At 34.7% G+C, this 18,618-nt stretch overlaps 1 protein-coding gene across 1 annotated transcript in view; it reads left to right on the top strand.

Annotated features, from left to right (window-relative positions):
• The first annotated feature begins 36 nt into the window (after positions 1 to 36).
• Positions 37 to 18,618, top strand: part of Dcaf13 (DDB1 and CUL4 associated factor 13) — a 40,239-nt gene continuing 21,657 nt past the window's right edge. The window contains exons 1-4 of the mRNA XM_027948888.2: positions 37 to 191; positions 12,841 to 13,040; positions 13,604 to 13,711; positions 17,999 to 18,088. Of these exons, the coding sequence (XP_027804689.1) occupies positions 122 to 191; positions 12,841 to 13,040; positions 13,604 to 13,711; positions 17,999 to 18,088 (468 nt within the window). The 5' untranslated portion in view covers positions 37 to 121. The remainder of the gene's footprint in view (positions 192 to 12,840; positions 13,041 to 13,603; positions 13,712 to 17,998; positions 18,089 to 18,618) is intronic.

Here is an 18,618-nt window from a genome sequence, read left to right as displayed (position 1 = left end):
AGGTGGTATCACGTGACAGGAAGTAGTCTGCGAGAGGCGGAAGTGGAGTGTGCGGGAGGAGGAGGAGGTGATTCTGACCTGACTGAGAGGCTCGTGGAGTCAGGGAGGAAGAGCCGCCAAGATGAAAGTGAAGATGCTGAGCCGGAATCCGGACGACTACGTACGCGAAACCAAGTTGGATTTACAGAGAGGTGAGGGAAGGTGATTGGGAGGGGCGCCTTCTGCCAGGCGTAGGTTCGGCCTCCACTTCCTTGAAGTAAATGAGTGGGGAGACCAGTACTTCGGTCTAGTTATTTTCCCAGTTCTCTTTCGCCCAGAGGAACTTTGGATAGTGCCGTTGCGGAACTGGGTAACGGGTATGTTTTTTAAAGTCCTTTTTTTTTTTTCCCCTAAGAATTTTTAGCGGTAACTGGGAGTTAGCAATAGGGAGAAATGCTTCCGCCTCCGCAGGTTTGTGTTGAAAAGTGGAACTTGAATGAACCACACTCGTGTATTGAAGGATTTAAGGATTAAACAGCCTTCTTTAAAACTTTCCAGGTTCTGTAATCATTTTATTTCCACTTAAAATTACTTCTGCTTATGGAAAGAAACAGATGGGTTTTAAAGCTATCAGTTTTCGCTTGCCAAACCATCCCTGTGAAAAGTTTAAGGGCAGAAAGGGTAAAGTGAAATTAGTAAGTTTTATTTATAATTAACGACCTGTTCGCTCATTAACATGTCGACCGCTTATGAACTGTGATTTTGTTTATGAAACCTAAATGACAAGAGACCAAGCTTGTGTGGACAGACCATTGTAAGTGAAGAGAATAATACCTGCAAAGGCTAGGGCTGTGTCTTCTTTCTTAGGCATAGAAGGAAGGCCCAGGTCTTCGGAGTTCGAATGAGAGATAAGCGATGAAAAATGAGGCTGGAACATTATTTCACTTATGATTAATAGAGATTTGCCAACATATTTATGAGCATTGCTAAGATGTAAGTGTAAGGGTAAGTAACAAGACAGGGATGTTCCCTAAAATGCAAATTAGATTTGTCCTTCAGACTTGACATCGTCCACAGTCATTGAACCTCTGGTCCCTACTTCATCTCCAGTTTCACCAATCACTACTTTTCCCACTAGTAGCTTATATTCATCCTTGCCAACATGAGTGCATTTCAGGCATTCTCTTTCAGATTTCCTGTGGCACACACCTTTCCCAGTTAAGCTGCTCTGTCTGGGAAGCTTTCTTTGAACAATAGTTTTGCATATTTATTCCCTGCACGGACTCACTCCACTTCAGTAGCCCTCTTTTATGACATTTTTATACTTTTGTTAGTGTTTATCATAATGTCTTGTGGTTATTACTTTGGTGAATTGTTTTTCCCATCAGACTATACTTGCAAATAGAGGGAAAATCTTTTTTGGTGTTCACTGTTTAGATAATAACCTGGTACATAGTAGATGCTTTATGAATGTCTGAATGAATGAATGAATGAATGATTGGATGGGCAGGTAATTGGTCATAGAATCTCAGTGTTAAGATGTTCTTATTCATCTAATCTTGTTATTAAGGTATTTTTCCCTACATTTCCCTATTTATACTTTCTGATGGAAATAACAATAAATGGAAAGATAGAATTTTTGGAGCTCTGTAAAATAAAACAAGAAAGACATTTATTGTCTTTATTCCATTTTTATTTTAAGTGTTATTTTCTTATAAATTTTACAAAGTATTCAAGAATTGGGGTAAGCATTGGGGAATCTGTTTTCTAAAATCCCATGGTAATTCTGATGCAGCTGGTTAATATGCGTGAGAACACCTTACATAAGTATATGCAATGAGGTCTGGGGATGTAGCTCAGTGATAGAGTGCTGGTCTAGCATGCACAAGGCCCTGGGTTCAATTCCCACCACTGCAAATATATAATAAATGCAGTGAGTTTATAAATTATTATGTCTTCAGTGCTGGTGATGTATGGTAGGTCCTCCATCAATATTAATTGAATGTTTCTTATTGACTGGATTATGAATTTAGGGGTGGACAAGATGTTATCTGAAAAACTTTATAGAAGCCATAAGATTTGAATAGAATCTTCAAGGGGTACATAGGGCTTAGATGGGCTAGAATGAAAGTTGGAGTAAATTTTTGTTGGAAGCCATAGTGTGTGGAAGAATTCAAGAGTGGAACAGTACAAGACAATTTTAAATGACAGTGGATAAACGTGTTGTGTGGAACTGAACTTGAAACCAAACAGGTAGATTTGGGCCAGATTGTAGAAGACCAGAAAGGAAACTGGAACTTCTGGTCTTCTAGAACTTTATTCTATAGGTCATAGATCTCTGAAAATGGATGTTTGGGGAGGGGCATTTATTATAGTGTGGAAAAAAACAATTGGAACTTCAGTCTATTTCCAATCTTAAAAAACAAATGAATTTTTATTTATATAATATTTGGATTGATAGGGACGACCTTGTTTCAGCCATGTTAAAATAGTCACATACTATATAAGGTAATTCATATATCCTGAGGAGTGAAGGATTGACAGAGCAATACTTCTAGCTTCAGCATTTTGCAGTTTATATCTATTGGGGGATTATAACTTCTAAATGATGAAAGGACCATGAAAATCTTTTCATGTAGAAGTTTCTTGGTTTTATTATGGCAAAGTTCTTGAAAGAGTTATGGAACATACAGTGAATTAAGCATTTCTTAAATTTGGCAGGCTTCAGTGCTTAAGAATGTGAAGTAGGAGGCTTTTTAAAGTTTTTCTTTTTTAGAAAAAAAAGTGTAACAATCCTAATATTCTCTTGTACCAGACTAGAACCTTTTAGTCTATCACAGTGTTCAATTGTATTCAAATTTTTAACCATTTTTAATGATGAATGGCAAAATGACTTCAAAAAAGTCTTGTAATATGTAGATATTATTTTGATGATGTATGCTTGGAAATATATCCACCATTTAAAAATTTTTATACTGAAAATGATGAAAGTGTTATCTATAAAAATTCATTTTGCCTTTGAAAAATTTGAAAAATTTTGGAAACAAAATTTTTTGTTGTTGTTATTGTTGAAACTGTTGAAATAGCAATTTTGTAGGAACAACAGCTGTTGACATCAGAGGAGGTAGAACTTTTTGGGGGGTACGGGAATTAAACTCAGGGGCACTGAGCCACATCCCCAACCCTATTTTGTATTTTATTCAGAGACAGGGTCTCATTGAGTTGCTTAGCGCCTCAGTGTTGTGGAGGTTGGCTTTGAATTTGCGATCCTCCTGCCTCAGCCTCCCGAGCCACTGGGATTACAGACGTGTGCCACCACGCCTGGCTAGGTAGAACTTTTTAAAACATGCTTCAGAAATAGACTTTGCAAAACTTATGGATGGAACTGAAAATTAAATATACTAAATGAATGTAGCCAACTGTAGGTTTCTCTTTGGATCTCCTTACCTTTGTGAAGTACAGGCAGTCCTCACTTTCCACAATGCTGTATTAACTGAACCAGTTCTCCTCTTTGAGACATTCTCAGTGACTGAAGTCACAGGTATTACCATGGGAATGTGCCACACAAGGAATTGGTTCCAGGATGTTTTCAATGCCATTAATATAGTACTGTACAGAAGCTAGTACTGCCTTGAGTTCTTTTCAACTATGTAGCCCTTAAAACCAAATGCTGAAACAAATTGAGATCCGACTAGAACCTTTTAATCACAGTGTTTAGTTGAAGTTTGTTTTTAAATTTAATTATTAGTGCATATTGATTGTGTGAATTAATGGATTTCATTGTTAGGTTTCCCTCCATGCATGTAACATGATTTGATTGTATTCAACTCCCTACTAACCTTCATCCCCTTCCCTGAAAATTCCCCTTCTACTTTCATGGGATTTTGTGGGGTTTTTTGTTTTGTTTTGTTTTTAATTTGTTTGTTTGTTTTTTAGATTCCACATGAGAGAAAGCATGTGATACTTGTCTTTATAAGTTTGGCTTATTTTACTTAACGTGATGCTCTCTAGTTCCGACCATTTTCCTGCAAATGACATGATTTCATTCTTTATGGCTGCATAGTATACCAAATAAATAGTCCTGGTACTCTCTTGTGTATATATATCACATTTTCTTTATCTACTTATCTGTTGATGGTCTTCTAAGATGATTCCATGACTTGATTATTGTGAAAATGCTCCATTGAACATGGGTGTGCAGGTATCTTTTTTATATGCTGACTTTAATTCCTTTGGGTATATGCCCAGGAATGGTATAGCTGGAATGTATTTGTTCTATTTTTAGTTTTTTGAGGCACTTTCATATGGTGTTTCATAGTGCCTGCATTAATTTACTTTTCTACCAATAGTGTATAAGTGTTTCTTTTCCCCTTGCATTCTCACTAGCATTTGTTATTTTTATTTTCTTGATTATAGCCATTTTAACTGGGGTTAAGAAAGAATCCCAGTGTAGTTTTGATTTGCATTCGCCTTTAGCTAAAGACATTTTTCATGTATTTATTGGCCATTTAGTTTTTCTTTTGAGAAGTATCTGTTCAGTTCACATGCTTATTTGTTGATTGGATTACCAGTTCTTTGGAACTTTTTTGAATTCTTCATATATTTCAGATATCAAGCCTATGTCTGAATAGCTGGCAAGATTTTCTCACATTCTCTAGGCCGTCTTTTCACTTTGTTAATCGTTTCCTTTGCATCCTTTGCAGTGAAGAAGCTCTTTAATTTGATGTAATCCCATTTGTCAGTTCTTGCCATTAATTCCTGAACAACTGGAGTCCTATTTAGAACTTCACTGAATCTTGAAGTATTTGTCCTATGTTTTCCTGTAGTAGTTTCGGGTCTTACATTAAGGTCTTTTTGAGTTGATTTTTATATAGGGTGGAAGGGATCTATTTTCAATCTTTTTTTAACTAGTGTATGCCCAGTTTTACCATACCGTTTGTCAAAGAGGCTAACTTCTCCAAAGTCTATTTTTGGCACTTTTGTCAAGAATCAAGTGGCTGTAGATATGTAGGTTTATTCCTGGGTCCTCTGTTCTATTTCATTGATTTACATATCTGTTTTTATGCCAGTACCTTGCTGTTTTTGCCATAGTGACTGTATAGCATATTTTGAAATCAGGTATTTTGATGCCTCCCTATTATTCTTTTTACTCAGGATTTCTTTTGCTATTTTGGGTCTTTTGTACTTCCATATGAATCTTAGGACAAAATTTCTAGTTCTGTGAAGAATGTCATCAGTATTTTGATGAGGATCCTAGATTACTTTGGGTAGTGTGGCCATTTTAACAGTATACTCCCAAATGATGACAGGGCGTTCTTTCCATCTTTTAGTGTTGTCTTCAATTTCTTAACAGTTTTATATTTTTCATTATAGAGATCTTTTACCTCCTTCGTCAGATATATTACTAGGGTTTTGTTTGTTTGTTTATTTTTGAGACTTGTGAATAGAATATTTTTTCCTGATTCCTTTATCTGCAAGTTCATTGTGGGCATATAGGAAAGTCATTGAGTTTTTTTTTTTTTTTTCTCTTCACATACACAGCTTTTATTTTGAAAAATAAAATACAAAAGTCATCAAGTTGTGAAGTTGTAAATGTATACAGTAGTCACTGACTTTTTTATATGTTGGTTTTGTGTTCTGTTAGTTCAATAACTTTATCAGTTTTAATTTGTCACCAGTCTATGTTTGGTAGACTCTTTAGGGTTTTCTAGGTATAGAATCATATCATCTACAAATAAGGATAATACAACTCTTCTATTTATCCCTTTTCTTTTGCCTGATTGCTCTAGCTAAAGTTTCTAATTCCGTATTGAGTAAAAGTGATGAGAATGGATACTGTTGACTTGTTTTTAATTTTCGAGGAAAGGCTGGTAGTTTTTTCCTTATTTAGTATGATGTTGGTTATGGCTTCATCTCATATGTCCTTCATTAGGTTGAGATGTGATCCTTTTATACCTAGTTTATTCAGAGTTTTTGTCATGAATGTTGAATTTTATTGATGGCACTCCTGCATTTGTTGAAATGATCATAATGATTCTTATCCTTAATTCTATTTATATGATGTATTACATTTATTAATTTGTATATGTTGAATCAATCTTACATCCCTGGAAAATACCTTGATAATGATGTATGATCTTTTTGGTGTGATGTTAAATTTAATTTGTGAGTATTTTATTGAGGATTTTTGTACTTATTTTCAAATGATTTTATAGTTTTCTCTTTGTTTTGGAAGAGTTCCTTTCCTTCTCTTTTATGGAATAGTTTGAGGAACACTGATTAGTTCTTTGAAAGATTGAATTCAGCAGTGAATTCATCCAGTTTTGGGGTTTTCTTTGTTGGGAGGCTTTTTATTACTGCTTCAATCTCACTGCTAGTTTTTGATCTATTTAGAATTTTATATTCTCTTAGTTCAATTATAGCAGTCATATGAATCCAGAAATGTATCCATTTCTTCTAGATTTCCAAGTTTATTGGCAATGGCATATAATTATATTCCCTTATAATCCTCTGTATTTCAGTAGTATGTATTGTATTATCCCCTTTTTCATCTCTATTTTCATTTATTTGGGCCATCTATGTTTCTCAGTTAGTTTGGCTAAGGGTTTTTCTATTTTGCTTACCTTTTCAAAGAACCAACTCTTCATTTCATTGATTCTTTGTATTTTTTTTTTTTTTTAGTTTCAATTTCATTTATTTCTGCACTAATGTTTATTATTTCTTTCCTCCAACCAATTTTTAGTTTGGTTCTTTTTTTCCCTAAGACCGATAGATACACCATTAAATTATTAATTGGAGATATGTTTTTCCAATGTAGGCACTCACAGCTATGAACTTTCCTCTTGTAATTGCTTTTGATGTGTCTCTCAAAATCTGGTAAGTTATCTTTCCATTTTTATTTGATTCTAGGCATTTTTTAATCCACCCACCTACCCCTGATTTTTTCAGTGATACCCTGCTTATTCAAAAGTGTATTGTCCAGTCTCCATGTGTTTGCATAATTTCTGAAGTTCCTCTTGCTCAATTTCTTCATTATTCCATTATGGTCTGATAAGGTACAATTTGTGTGTGTGTGTGTGTGTGTGTTAAGACTTGCTGTGTGAATTAAAGTGGGATCTTAATTTGGAGAAAGTTTTGTGTATATGCTGCCACTATTGGGGTATTCTGTGATGTTTGTTGAGTCCATGTGATCTATAATGTAATTTAACTCTGATATTTCTTTGCTGATTTTTTTTTTTTTTGCCTGGATGACCTGTATATTGGTGAGAGGGAGATATTGAGGTCACCCACTATTATTGTATTGAGGCCTCTTTCTCTTTTTATGCCCTGTAGTGTTCTTGTTATATAGTTGATGCTCCAATATTCAGTGCATATGTATTTGCAATTTTTTAAAATCTTCTTTTCATGAATTGTACCTTTATCAATATGTAGTAATCGTCTTTGTCTCTTCTGATCAATTTTGGCTTGAAGTCTATTTTGCTGGATATCAGTATTGCTATTTCTGCTTGTTTTTAGATTCCATTTGTTATATCTTTCTCTGTCCTTTCACTTTCAGTCTGAGCATGTCTTTGCCAGTAAAGTGAGTTTCTTGCAGACAGCAAACGGGTCTTGTTTTTCAGTCCAGTCACCTACTCTGTGTCTTAATTGGAAAATTCAAATAATTTACACTCAGGGTTATCGTTGAAAGACATGTATTAGTTCCTGTCACATTATTTTACTTTTGTTTGTGGGAATATTTATGTTCTTCCTTATTCATCTTAAGAGGTTGATGCTACTTATGTGTTTATCAACTTTTCAATGTGACTTATTTTTTCGGTGCTCTTATGGTTGTGTTTACCTTGCTTCCTCATCTGAGTATAAGATTCTTTGAGTATCTTTTATAATGCTGGTTTAATGGTCATGAATTCTTGTAGTTCATGCTTATCCTGGAAAGTATTTCTTTGTTATTTTGAAAGATAACTATGCTTGACATAAGTGATTTGGCATTTCTCTTTTGCAGCTTTTAATATATTTGTTCTATACTCTTGTTTGTTTAACTACAGTATGTGATGGAGAGGTTCCTTTCTGGTCATGTCTCTTTAGGGTTCTAAATGTTTCTAATACCTGGGTGTCCATGTTAGCTCCAAGATTCGGGAAATTTTCTGTTATTTCACTGATTGGAGTTTCTGTGAAATTAACCCATAGCTCTACTCCTTCCTCTAAACCTGTGAGTCTTAAATTTGGTCTTTTAATGTCCTGGAGAACTTATATGTTCTAACCATAATTTCTTTTTTTTTTTTACTTACTGTTTGGATGTGATAATCATCCACCTTGTCTTCAAACCCAATTTTCTTTCTTCTTTTGATCTGTTGATGGAGCTTTCAACTGATGGTTGTGTCCCCCCCCCCCCTTCTTCCCCTCTCCCTCTTTGGACTTACTGATTTTTGCATTTCCAAGATTTCCAGGTCTTTTTCCCACTTGCTATCTTTTTATTGAATTGCTTTTTCATATCTTGCATTGTTTTTTTTTATTCATTCAACTATTATATGTATCTTCTTTGAATTCATTCATCATTTAAAATATCAGTCTTGTAGATTCTTTGACATTTCATTCACTTCAGTATCTTTGGAGTCATTTTCTTTTTCTTTTCTTTTTTTTTAAGATACTTTTTAAAATATTCTTTTAGATATTGATGGGCCTTTATTTATATGTGGTGCTGAAAATCGAACCTAGTACCTCACACATGCTAGACAAGTGCTCTGCCACTGAGCCACAACTCCAGTTCCTGGAGTCATTTTCTAAAGAGTACTTTAGGAGGGCTTATGTTGCCTTGATTTTTCACTTTTCTTGTATTTCTATGATGGAATTTATGCATCCATTTTTTGTACTTTTTTTACCTTATTAGTGAACTTTTTTGTACTTTTTTTACCTTATTAGTGAACACTTTTAATGAATGATGTATTTAGGGAAACTGATTTATATGTAGTGTTGAATCTGATTCCCTGTGGCTTCTTTGGCTGTGATTGGTGGGTTTTGACTCCATGCTTGCAATGTTATAGTTTATGTGACCTGCTTGTTATGTAGTTCTCCTGAGAATGTGGACCCTCTAGAGGTTTAAACAGATGTGTTGTAGACAGCTGTGTACATGGGGTGCACCCTGTGTGGTTACTCCTCCATATTTGTTATAGATATGCAGTCAAAAAGGATGTAGAATCTATCTAGGTTTTGGTTATTCATAGATGTGATGTACAGCAGTTGTGTTATTTCTCTGTTGTTGTTGGGGGATGAATGACCAGGAACAGGACTTCAGGTCTTCCCTGGCCATTCCTGATTGGGGTGAGGTCATCAACTGGAGGGTTTCATCTCCCTTATTATTTAAGTTGAAAGAATTGCCAAAATTCAAGTAAGATTAAGTTGCAGATAAATTGAGGTGCAGATTCTCACAAGAGGCTGGAAATATAACTTAGTAGTAAAACATCTGCTCCACATGCTCAAGGCACTGGACTTGATTCCCAGAATTGTGAAGAATAAAGGGCATAACACTACCATATTTTTAAAAAACTAGGTATGCAAATACAGTAATAGTAAATTAAAATTAATTCTCACCACTTTACCAATAGTAGGAAAGAGAAGAACAGAAATACAATGAAGTTACTAATTCATAAGGGTAAGAAGTAACAGATACTAAAAAATAATAGAAAGGAAATAGAAAAAAGTGAAAGTTTGGAAAGTGAGAAAAAGAGAAGAAAGAAAGGTCCAATTAAAGTTTTTAATTTTTTTTTTTTAATTTAGAAAGGGAGAAGTTAGAAGAGAAAAAAAGAAAAAAGATTCAATTAAAGATTTTTTGAAACCAAATGTAGAGACATGAAGAAAAGGAAACAAATATTAAAAGGGAGAAGAAATGAGAGGGAGAAAAAAGAAAAGGGCAAAAAGGCAAAAGAAAATATGTATATATTCATTTGTTTTGTTTATTATTTTTTTGGTACCTGGTATTGAACCTAGTAGTACTGTACCACTGAGCTATATCCTCAGCCCTTTTGACTGTTTTATTTTGAGACAGGTCTCCCTAAATTCCTGAGGCTGGCCTCAAACTTGAGATCTTGCCACTTCAGTCTCCCCTAGTAGCTGGAATTATACGCATGTGCCATCGCACCTCTTTTACATTTTCAAACCAAACTGGAATAACCAAAAAATGTCTTAATATAAGAGGAAACATTTCCTTTCTGCCAATAATGTCAATTGTGTAAGAAAAAGAGGGTGTTTTCATTCCTATGCCTTACCAAAGGAATCTTCTTTTTGTACCCTCTTTGACTGTGTACCCTATGTATTTACCCTTTTTTTGTGTGTGTAGTGTTCACCTGGAAATCAAAGCTGAGCCAGTTGTAACAGTGCTTGGTTTCCTTCTCATCAGTACAGGCTAAAATCAGTGCTTCTGGGTTCGATTCTCAGTACCAGGTATACATGTATACATATACACACATTTTCTTTGCCTTTCTTCCTTTTTTCTTCTTTTATCTCTTTCTCTCATTTCTTTTTATTTTATTTTATTTTTAAATATTTCATCACAAACTTTCTGCCAGTAGCATTTTACTCTGGTTTTATTATCACTGCATGTTCCTAGGGCAGAACTGACACCAGTCATTGTAGCACTCTTGGGTCTCTGGTCCTTTCTTTGATGGCTGCTTCAAGGGTCGGGAAATGCTGTGGGATCTCAACTGCACTTAAGTGGGTGGGTGTCAACAGATTCTGCACCTACTCTATCCCCACTGGCACTGGTGTTCTGAAAATTAGTTCTCACATATATTCCACACGCAATTCTTGTATGTCCCTGCCCCCCGCTGGAGTTCCCATAGCTGGTTTCCCAAGTTGACAGTTATAAGTGGAAAGTCATCTTTGTTCACTTAGGTGTCACAAATCATCCTCCCACTACATAAAGCTCTGTAGTTTTATATCAAATGCTTTCCACCATAGCCAAACCAACTCGGAAGGCCAGCACTTGCTGGTTTAGCGTTTAACATTTGCGCTAGTTCCCAGAGAAAGGAACGTGTAGGGATCTTTGACTCCCAAACTCCAGATAAGACCTTTTCAAGATGACTTCTTGATACTACACCATGATTACATGTAGGGTAATAGAGAATACTTCCCCAGTGCCAGTATGCTAGTTAGAATCCAGGTTTGCTGTCTGTTTAGACTGTACTTGCACTTGGTGTCAAAACCTCTGCTAACTGTGCTTTCTGGGTCATTTTCATTTATCTCTTTTACTTGTGTCACTGTCTCACTTTCTGTTCTACTTTCCAAAATCTCACTTAACCTCAAGGAGTAGCTGTTCTTTATTTGTTTTGATTCCATCCCCAGGAGAAACTGGAGTCATTGGGTACTGCTGTTGTACCATGTTGGACTTTCCACCAAGTTTTTTTCTTTTTCAATTTTGTTTTACTTTGATGACAAGCTTCTTTAATTACATGCTCTCATTTAATATACGAATGTAGAAGGGGAGACACTGGCTGAAAAACTGTTACTAATGGGATACACAATGTAAAGGTGACTACTACAGGGAACCTTTAAAAGTTTTTGAGCATGGAGCTAGGCAGGCAGGCTGGCACATGGCTATAAATGCAGCTACCTGGGCAACTAAGGCAGGAAGATTGCAAGTTTAAGGCCAGCCTGGGCAATTTATTGAGACCTGGTTACAAAATAAGGTATAACAAAAAGGGCTGGAAATGTAGCTCAGTGTTAAAGCACTTGCCTAGCATGTTTGAGGCCTTGGGTTCAATTCCCAGTACTGTTTAAAAAAAAAAAAAAAAGGATTTTTGAGCGTGGAGTAACAGGTTAGTGGAGGGAGGGAGAAGACTGAATGAATATTTCAGAGGATGAGTCAGGACTTTGAGTTTTGGTATTGGGGAATGTAGAATATGGAATTCACAAGAATGACCAAAGTTTGAGCTTTATTGTGTATTGGATATAATGTACTATTAACAGGGAGTCAAAAAAATAATGATAGGGTGAAGTCATGGGGGTAAGAAGATACATTTTTTACTTTATACATTGAGTTTTTTTTTTTTTTAAGATGTATGAGCTTAGAATTATTTTCTAAGAATTATTAACTGAGGCAACATGTTTGGCAGAGTAATTAAGAACATGATTTATGGAGTCAGACTTTATTAGTTTGAATACCTGCTCCATCACTTCATAGGCAGTCATTTAACCTCTCTGTGCCTCAGTTTCCTTATCTATAAATAATAACAGTACCTAACTCATAGGATGGTATGGAGATTAAATGAGTTAATATGAAGTATTGGAGCAGTGCCTGGAACCTAGTGACCTGTTAGAGTTTTTCAAGTAAGTAAACAAATGTGGAAAGTGCTCAATAAATAGTAGCTGTATAATACAATTATAATCACATTGTATGCCTGTCACTGTAGTGTTTAACACCAGAGGTAAATAGCATTCTCTGCTCCCTGAGCAGCTTTGAGTTCAGTTGAGCAGAACTTCCTCATACACTTGTTATGTGCCAGGTACCATGCTAGGCATAAGGAGTACAAATGAGGAATGTGTCAGCCCTTCTCCTGAGAGGACACAACCAGTAGAAAGATGTACAGCAGGACATGTAGAAGGAAAAGCCTTGTGTGTGTGTGTGTGTGTGTGTGTGTGTGTGTGTGTGTGTATGTGTCCATGTCCTAATTATTTTACGAGATGTATGCATTCTATGATTTTTTTGGTAGTTTTAGAAAGATGTATGGACAACAGGTGTTATACTTTTGTATTCTTCATAGTGCTAGGCATCAGTGTCCCTAAGTAAAAGCTCATTGAATAACACATTGATTAGTTTTGGAAAATATTAAATGTGAATTATTTTTTTAAGAGGGATTGTTCTTATTTCAGTTCCAAGAAACTATGATCCTACTTTACATCCTTTTGAGGTCCCACGAGAATATGTAAGAGCTTTAAATGCTACCAAACTGGAGCGTGTGTTTGCAAAACCATTCCTTGCTTCCCTGGATGGTCACCGAGATGGAGTCAATTGCCTGGCAAAGCATCCAAAGAGCCTGGCTACTGTCCTTTCTGGGGCATGTGATGGAGAGGCAAGTGACACTCTAACCCTTGATGTTTAAAACTAAAACATTTTATATTACAAATATTTTTTCTTTAGTTTTTAGTTATTGTAGGTTTTACTTTCAGTTTCATTCTTTAAGATTAAATTGTTTGAAACAGTAAGTTTGATAGTTTTATCTAATCCCCCAAAATTATAAATACAGTAGCTTAAGGCTCAATTTGACAGTAATAAAGTAACTTTACAATAAAGATGTGAGCTTTTTTCATAGAGGATATTATTAATGATTCAACACTTTAATTTCCTACTCTGATAAGGAAAAAGCTTCGAAATACTTTAAACTAGAATCAACAAAATTTGTGATGATTAAATTTTCTTCTCGTTGATACACACACACACACGCGCACACACACGCACACACACATCCATGTGCATTGAATTAGTCTAGGTCGAAGGAATTGTTTCTAGCTGCCTGGTAGAATGATTCATAGCCTTTTCAGTGGCAAATTTCTCTTTCTTCAAATGTAGTATTCCTGTGCCTGACTGTTGTTACATTTATAGTTCACTGAAATTTCCTGGTGTGTTTTATCATAGGTTAGAATTTGGAACCTGACTAAACGAAAATGTATACGTGCAATACAAGCACATGAAGGTTTTGTACGAGGAATATGTACTCGCTTTTGTGGGACTTCTTTTTTTACTGTAAGTACACAACTGTTGTCATTGAATCTTCTCAACATGTAAAAGAATGATTTAATTGAACAAATTATTTTATAGTTCCTATATTTGTTCCAAAGTCTTATTGGAGTTTTACAATATAAACAGCTTATTGAACCTTGAAAAGTTCTAGTTTTTAGTTTTTCTTATACTTTTTGTCTTCTTATAAATAATTACTTAACATCATTGAACTAATATTGTACTAGCACCTAAAAAGAGGAATTAATGGAAGGTAAGACTGGCAAGGTAGTTTGGCTTACTCTGGAAGACTGTCTGCTAAAATGAATAATAGTACTTCAGCTGTCAGATAGTAAGGGATCATTGAAGGGTGTGTGTGTGTGTGTGTGTGGTAAAATATACATAACATAAAATTTGTTTTAACTATTTTTAAGTGTATAGTTCAGTGTTATTAAGTATGTTCATGTTTTTGTTCTATGATTTGCCATCCTTGGAGTGAAAACAGTAGAAAGAAATGATGATATTTAGTAACTTGGAGGTTTAACAGTCTTGACAACTGAAAGGTACCTAGGAAGAAGATAGTTCCTATTATAGAAAAGGACAGGTCCAGGAGTATGAGCAAACTTAGAGGAGGGGAAAAGGTATGGTTTGATGACCTGGTCTGCCAGTGGTTATTCTAGTGAAGATGCCTGTCATCCCTTTACAAATATAGGTCTGGAGTTAAGGAGGATCAGAGCTAACTGTGGCATTCTCAGTAAAAAGTTAATGATTAAAGTCATAGTATGGCATCAGTAGGAGGAAATGAAGGGGAAAATTGTAAATACAAGATGTCAGAGGAGGGGCATCTAGGAAGTAGGAAAACCTGGGAGTAACCACAGAGCTCAAAGACCCTATTAATGTGGACAAGGTGCCTGACACTATACTGTATGTCATAGAAGGAATTTTGTGACAAGTTGGAGCAGACAGCAACTAAGGCTTTTTCCATTTGTCCAGTTGGTTATTCTCTGGATATATTGATTCATTTAATATCCCAGCTAGAGTATTTACTGTATGTTTTTTTAGATGCTCAAAATGAATAAAGGCTGGTTGGAAGCATTATTCACAATAGTAAAGATACGTAATCAATGTAAGTGTCCATCAACAGATAAATTGTTAAAGAAAATGTGGCATATATACACAATAGAACACTTTTCAGCCTTTAAAGAGAAAATTCTGTCTTTTGCAACAATAAATGAACCTAAACTAGATGTGGTGACATCAGCCTGCTGTTGGAGGATTATAAGCTCATGCCCCACCTTAGCAATAGTATGTGCCTAAGCAACTTAGTGAGACCTTGTCTCAAAAGAAAAGATCATAGGAGCTGGGGATGTGGCTCAGTGGTAAAACACCTTTGGGTTCAGTCCTTAGTACCAAAAACAACAAGAACAAAAAATTAATGAACCTAGAGGATATCACGATAAGTGATTAGCCAGGTAGAAAAAGAGAAACACCGCATAATATCACTTACGAATGGACTTTAAAATGGTCATACTCACAGTAACAAAGTAGAATGATAGTTCCCAAGGGCTTTTGGGGGTGGGGTTCTAGGAAGACAGGCAGAAGAAATAAGCTCAGGAGATCTGTTGTACAGTTTGGTCATAACAATAATAATTTGGTATTAATAATATACTGTATTCTTGCAAGTTGCTCAAAGAATAGATTTTAAATGTTCTCACCACAAAAAAATAAGCATATGAGATAATGGATTTGTTAATTAGCTTGATTTAGTCATTTTGTGGGGAGGGCATGTATACCATAGATTTCTGTCACCTTAAAAAATATAAAATAATAATTAAAAACAATAAAAATGTTTCATGTTCACCACTTATTCCCTTTTTTCAGATATCTTAAAATAATGTTTACTTTGTTAGACTTGAAACAGTTTTTATTGATGCACTGTAATGAAAGTTGCCACAATTTTGTCACTGTTTTAAAAAATGTTTATTATACAGTGTCACAAAAGATAAACCTTCATCAACTGACTTTTATAATATCTAAGGTACCCCAGTTTGTAATATCAGAAGGTCTTTCTTAGCTTACCCAGCATGGAGATGAAATATTCTAACCAGAATGTTTTCTTGTTTGCACAAAGTGTTGTTAAACCTTTTTCAAGATTGATGTTCTGCTGAAGCTTGTACTCAATAGACTGTGTACAGCAGCTTAGTCATTTACAAGGAAGTTCAGTCTTGAGCTTGCAGATATTATATCAGAAGCTTTGAGAGAAATTGCCTCAAGGGGGTGTGTGTTCAAGGACACAGTTTATCCTGTTTTCTATAAAAGCTAAAATATCCCATTGGTCAAAACCCGATAGGCCAAGCCCCAGGTATCCGGATTATACCTTACTAACTCCCAGTAGAATCAGATTTCAGAATTGAGTTTTAGTATGTTGTCAGTAGCTCAGATTCAGAGTTATTAATAAGATGTGTCTAACTAGATACTTTTAGCCTATTGTAAGGATGTTGTTACGGATTCTATTTATCAGTATCTTCAAAACCAGAAATTCCTGATTCTATTGCCAAAACCTGTCCTTAATCAGTTTTCTGATGTTTTGTGTAATGTGAAGTGATTTGCTGGAAATGTTTCCATTTTTTAATTTGCTGCAAAAAGAAAGCTAAATTCATGTTCCTTTTGTAGATAAAAATGTCTCATTATTTTTATTAAAAATTCAGTATAGGGGCTGGGGTTGTGGCTCAGCTGTAGAACCCTTGCCTCGCATGTGTGAGGCAACTGGGCTCAATTCTCAGTACCACATAAAAATAAATAAACAAATAAAGGTATTGTGTCCATCTATATCTAAAAAAAATATTTAAAAAAGTTTAAAAATTCAATATAAATTTTATATAACATAGAAATATAAACTTTATTTATTTATTTATTGTGGTGCTCAGGGTTGAACCCAGGGCCTTGTGCATGTGAGGCAAGCACTCTACCAGCTGAGCTATATCCCCAGCCCAGAAGTGTAAACTTTAAAACTAGCAATTTGGTACAGTTTAAACATTCTTAGTCTGAAATCTGAAGTACTTTAAACTCTGAAAGTTTTTGAGCATTGGCATAATGCCCAAAGTGGAAAGTTTTATGCCATAAAACAGTTTCAATAAAAATAGAAGGGAGACCAAATAGAATAGAGGAAGGGATCAAGAGAGAAGGAAGAGCATGAAGGAGTACTGGGGAACAAGATCTACCATGTACAGAGATATACCACAGTGAATCACATTTTTACATATAATTTATTAATTTAATAATAATAGATGGGAGATCAATAGAGTAAAGCAAATAGACCTGGGGAGGGAATGGGAAGGAAAAGCAGAATGAAATTGATCAAAATCTGTTATGTATAATGAATGCCATAATTGTGTATAATTACAGTGCATCAATAAAAACTGTTTCATGTGTACATATTAAAAATATTGTAAAAAATTACCTTCAGACAAGGGATACTCAATGTGTGTATGTATAGTTATGCAGTACCACATATATTATTACTATATATTTTAAACCACAGACCATGTTATATTACACTTTCTGTTTTGCATTCCTATTTGACCTAATTTCAAATATGACTACCAAATACTCAGAGCTAAGTTATTATATATTTTTACTTAGCCTTTTTTGGGTTGAGCTGCCTACACGTCTACTCACCATTGTTTTGTCACAATCTAGGCAACCGTAAGCGTGGTGAGAAAACAAATGATGCTTTTTCTAGCATTAGCAAATAATTTTGATCTTATGAACCCCCCAAAAGTTCTCAGGGTCCTCCAGGGACCTTGAAAACCACTAATTCAGTAGTTTGCAGAGTCCTATGTCACAGGAAGAAGGGCTTTATTACAAGATTATAAATAATGCCTTTTCTCTTGCTTTTTATGTCTTATTTCATTTTTACATTTGTAATTATATATCATTGTATTATGTATGGCATCAGATCAGCTTAAACTTTACCTAATATTCAAGCCATTTATTATAATCCATTTTTCCCTAATTTGAAGTGACATTCTTATGACTGAGTGCATTTTGCATCATATTTATGACCTTCTTTTTCCTATTATTATTCTTTTGCTTTACTTATGCTATTTTATTTTTAATTTTATCTACTTCATGTATGTGTCACAATTCTTTTCCATAGAAGGGTGGCATGTAACTGCATCAGTAAATGTGATAAAGGAAGAATATTGTATGTGTGGTTTTTTAAAAATGAAATGTTTATAATTTGATATGTGTTGGCAAGTTTTAATTTATAACTGTTGTTCATTACCATCATAATAAAACAAATATTTCTAGGTTGGTGATGACAAAACTGTGAAGCAATGGAAAATGGATGGACCAGGCTGTGGAGAAGAGGAAGAGCCACTGCATACAATCTTAGGAAAGGTATAAATTTAAATTTCCTTGTAATTTGCCTATTAAAACTCTTCTCTCTTTTTATTATTTCATAATTATAATTTCCAGAAAGGAAAAAATGTAAATATGAAATGAGAGGTTTTTATCTGTAATAATTGAACTATTTTAAGCAATTTTTAATTCAGTTACATTTCTTCAAAGCTAAAGAATTTGAACAGTTTTTTGGAGTTTATTATAGTAGGGCTTGATTTGTTTTTAGCTATAGGACACAAAGGAACATTTATTATAAAACAACATAGAATAAAATCTACAAGGTAGAGGTTAGAAAAAATAATGCTTCAGCTTCTGTTTGGTTTTATATCATCATAGATCTTACACAGCTCAGATTTTCTTGAAAGAAAATGAAGGAAATGAAGAAGTGTAGTGTATGATGCTTCTTACAAATTGTTCTGTAGATGAGATGCTATGGTTTAGTTATCATAGCTTAAGTTTAATTCAGAATGTTTGAACTATCCATGTTTTATAATGCATACATTTTTATGTTGAGGCAAAATTCTAAA

The sequence above is a fragment of the Marmota flaviventris genome, chromosome 15, assembly GCF_047511675.1.
Source record: "Marmota flaviventris isolate mMarFla1 chromosome 15, mMarFla1.hap1, whole genome shotgun sequence".
Lineage (NCBI taxonomy): Eukaryota > Metazoa > Chordata > Mammalia > Rodentia > Sciuridae > Marmota > Marmota flaviventris.
Note: the sequence above shows the minus strand (reverse complement) of the source record. Positions and strands in the feature narration are given on the sequence as shown.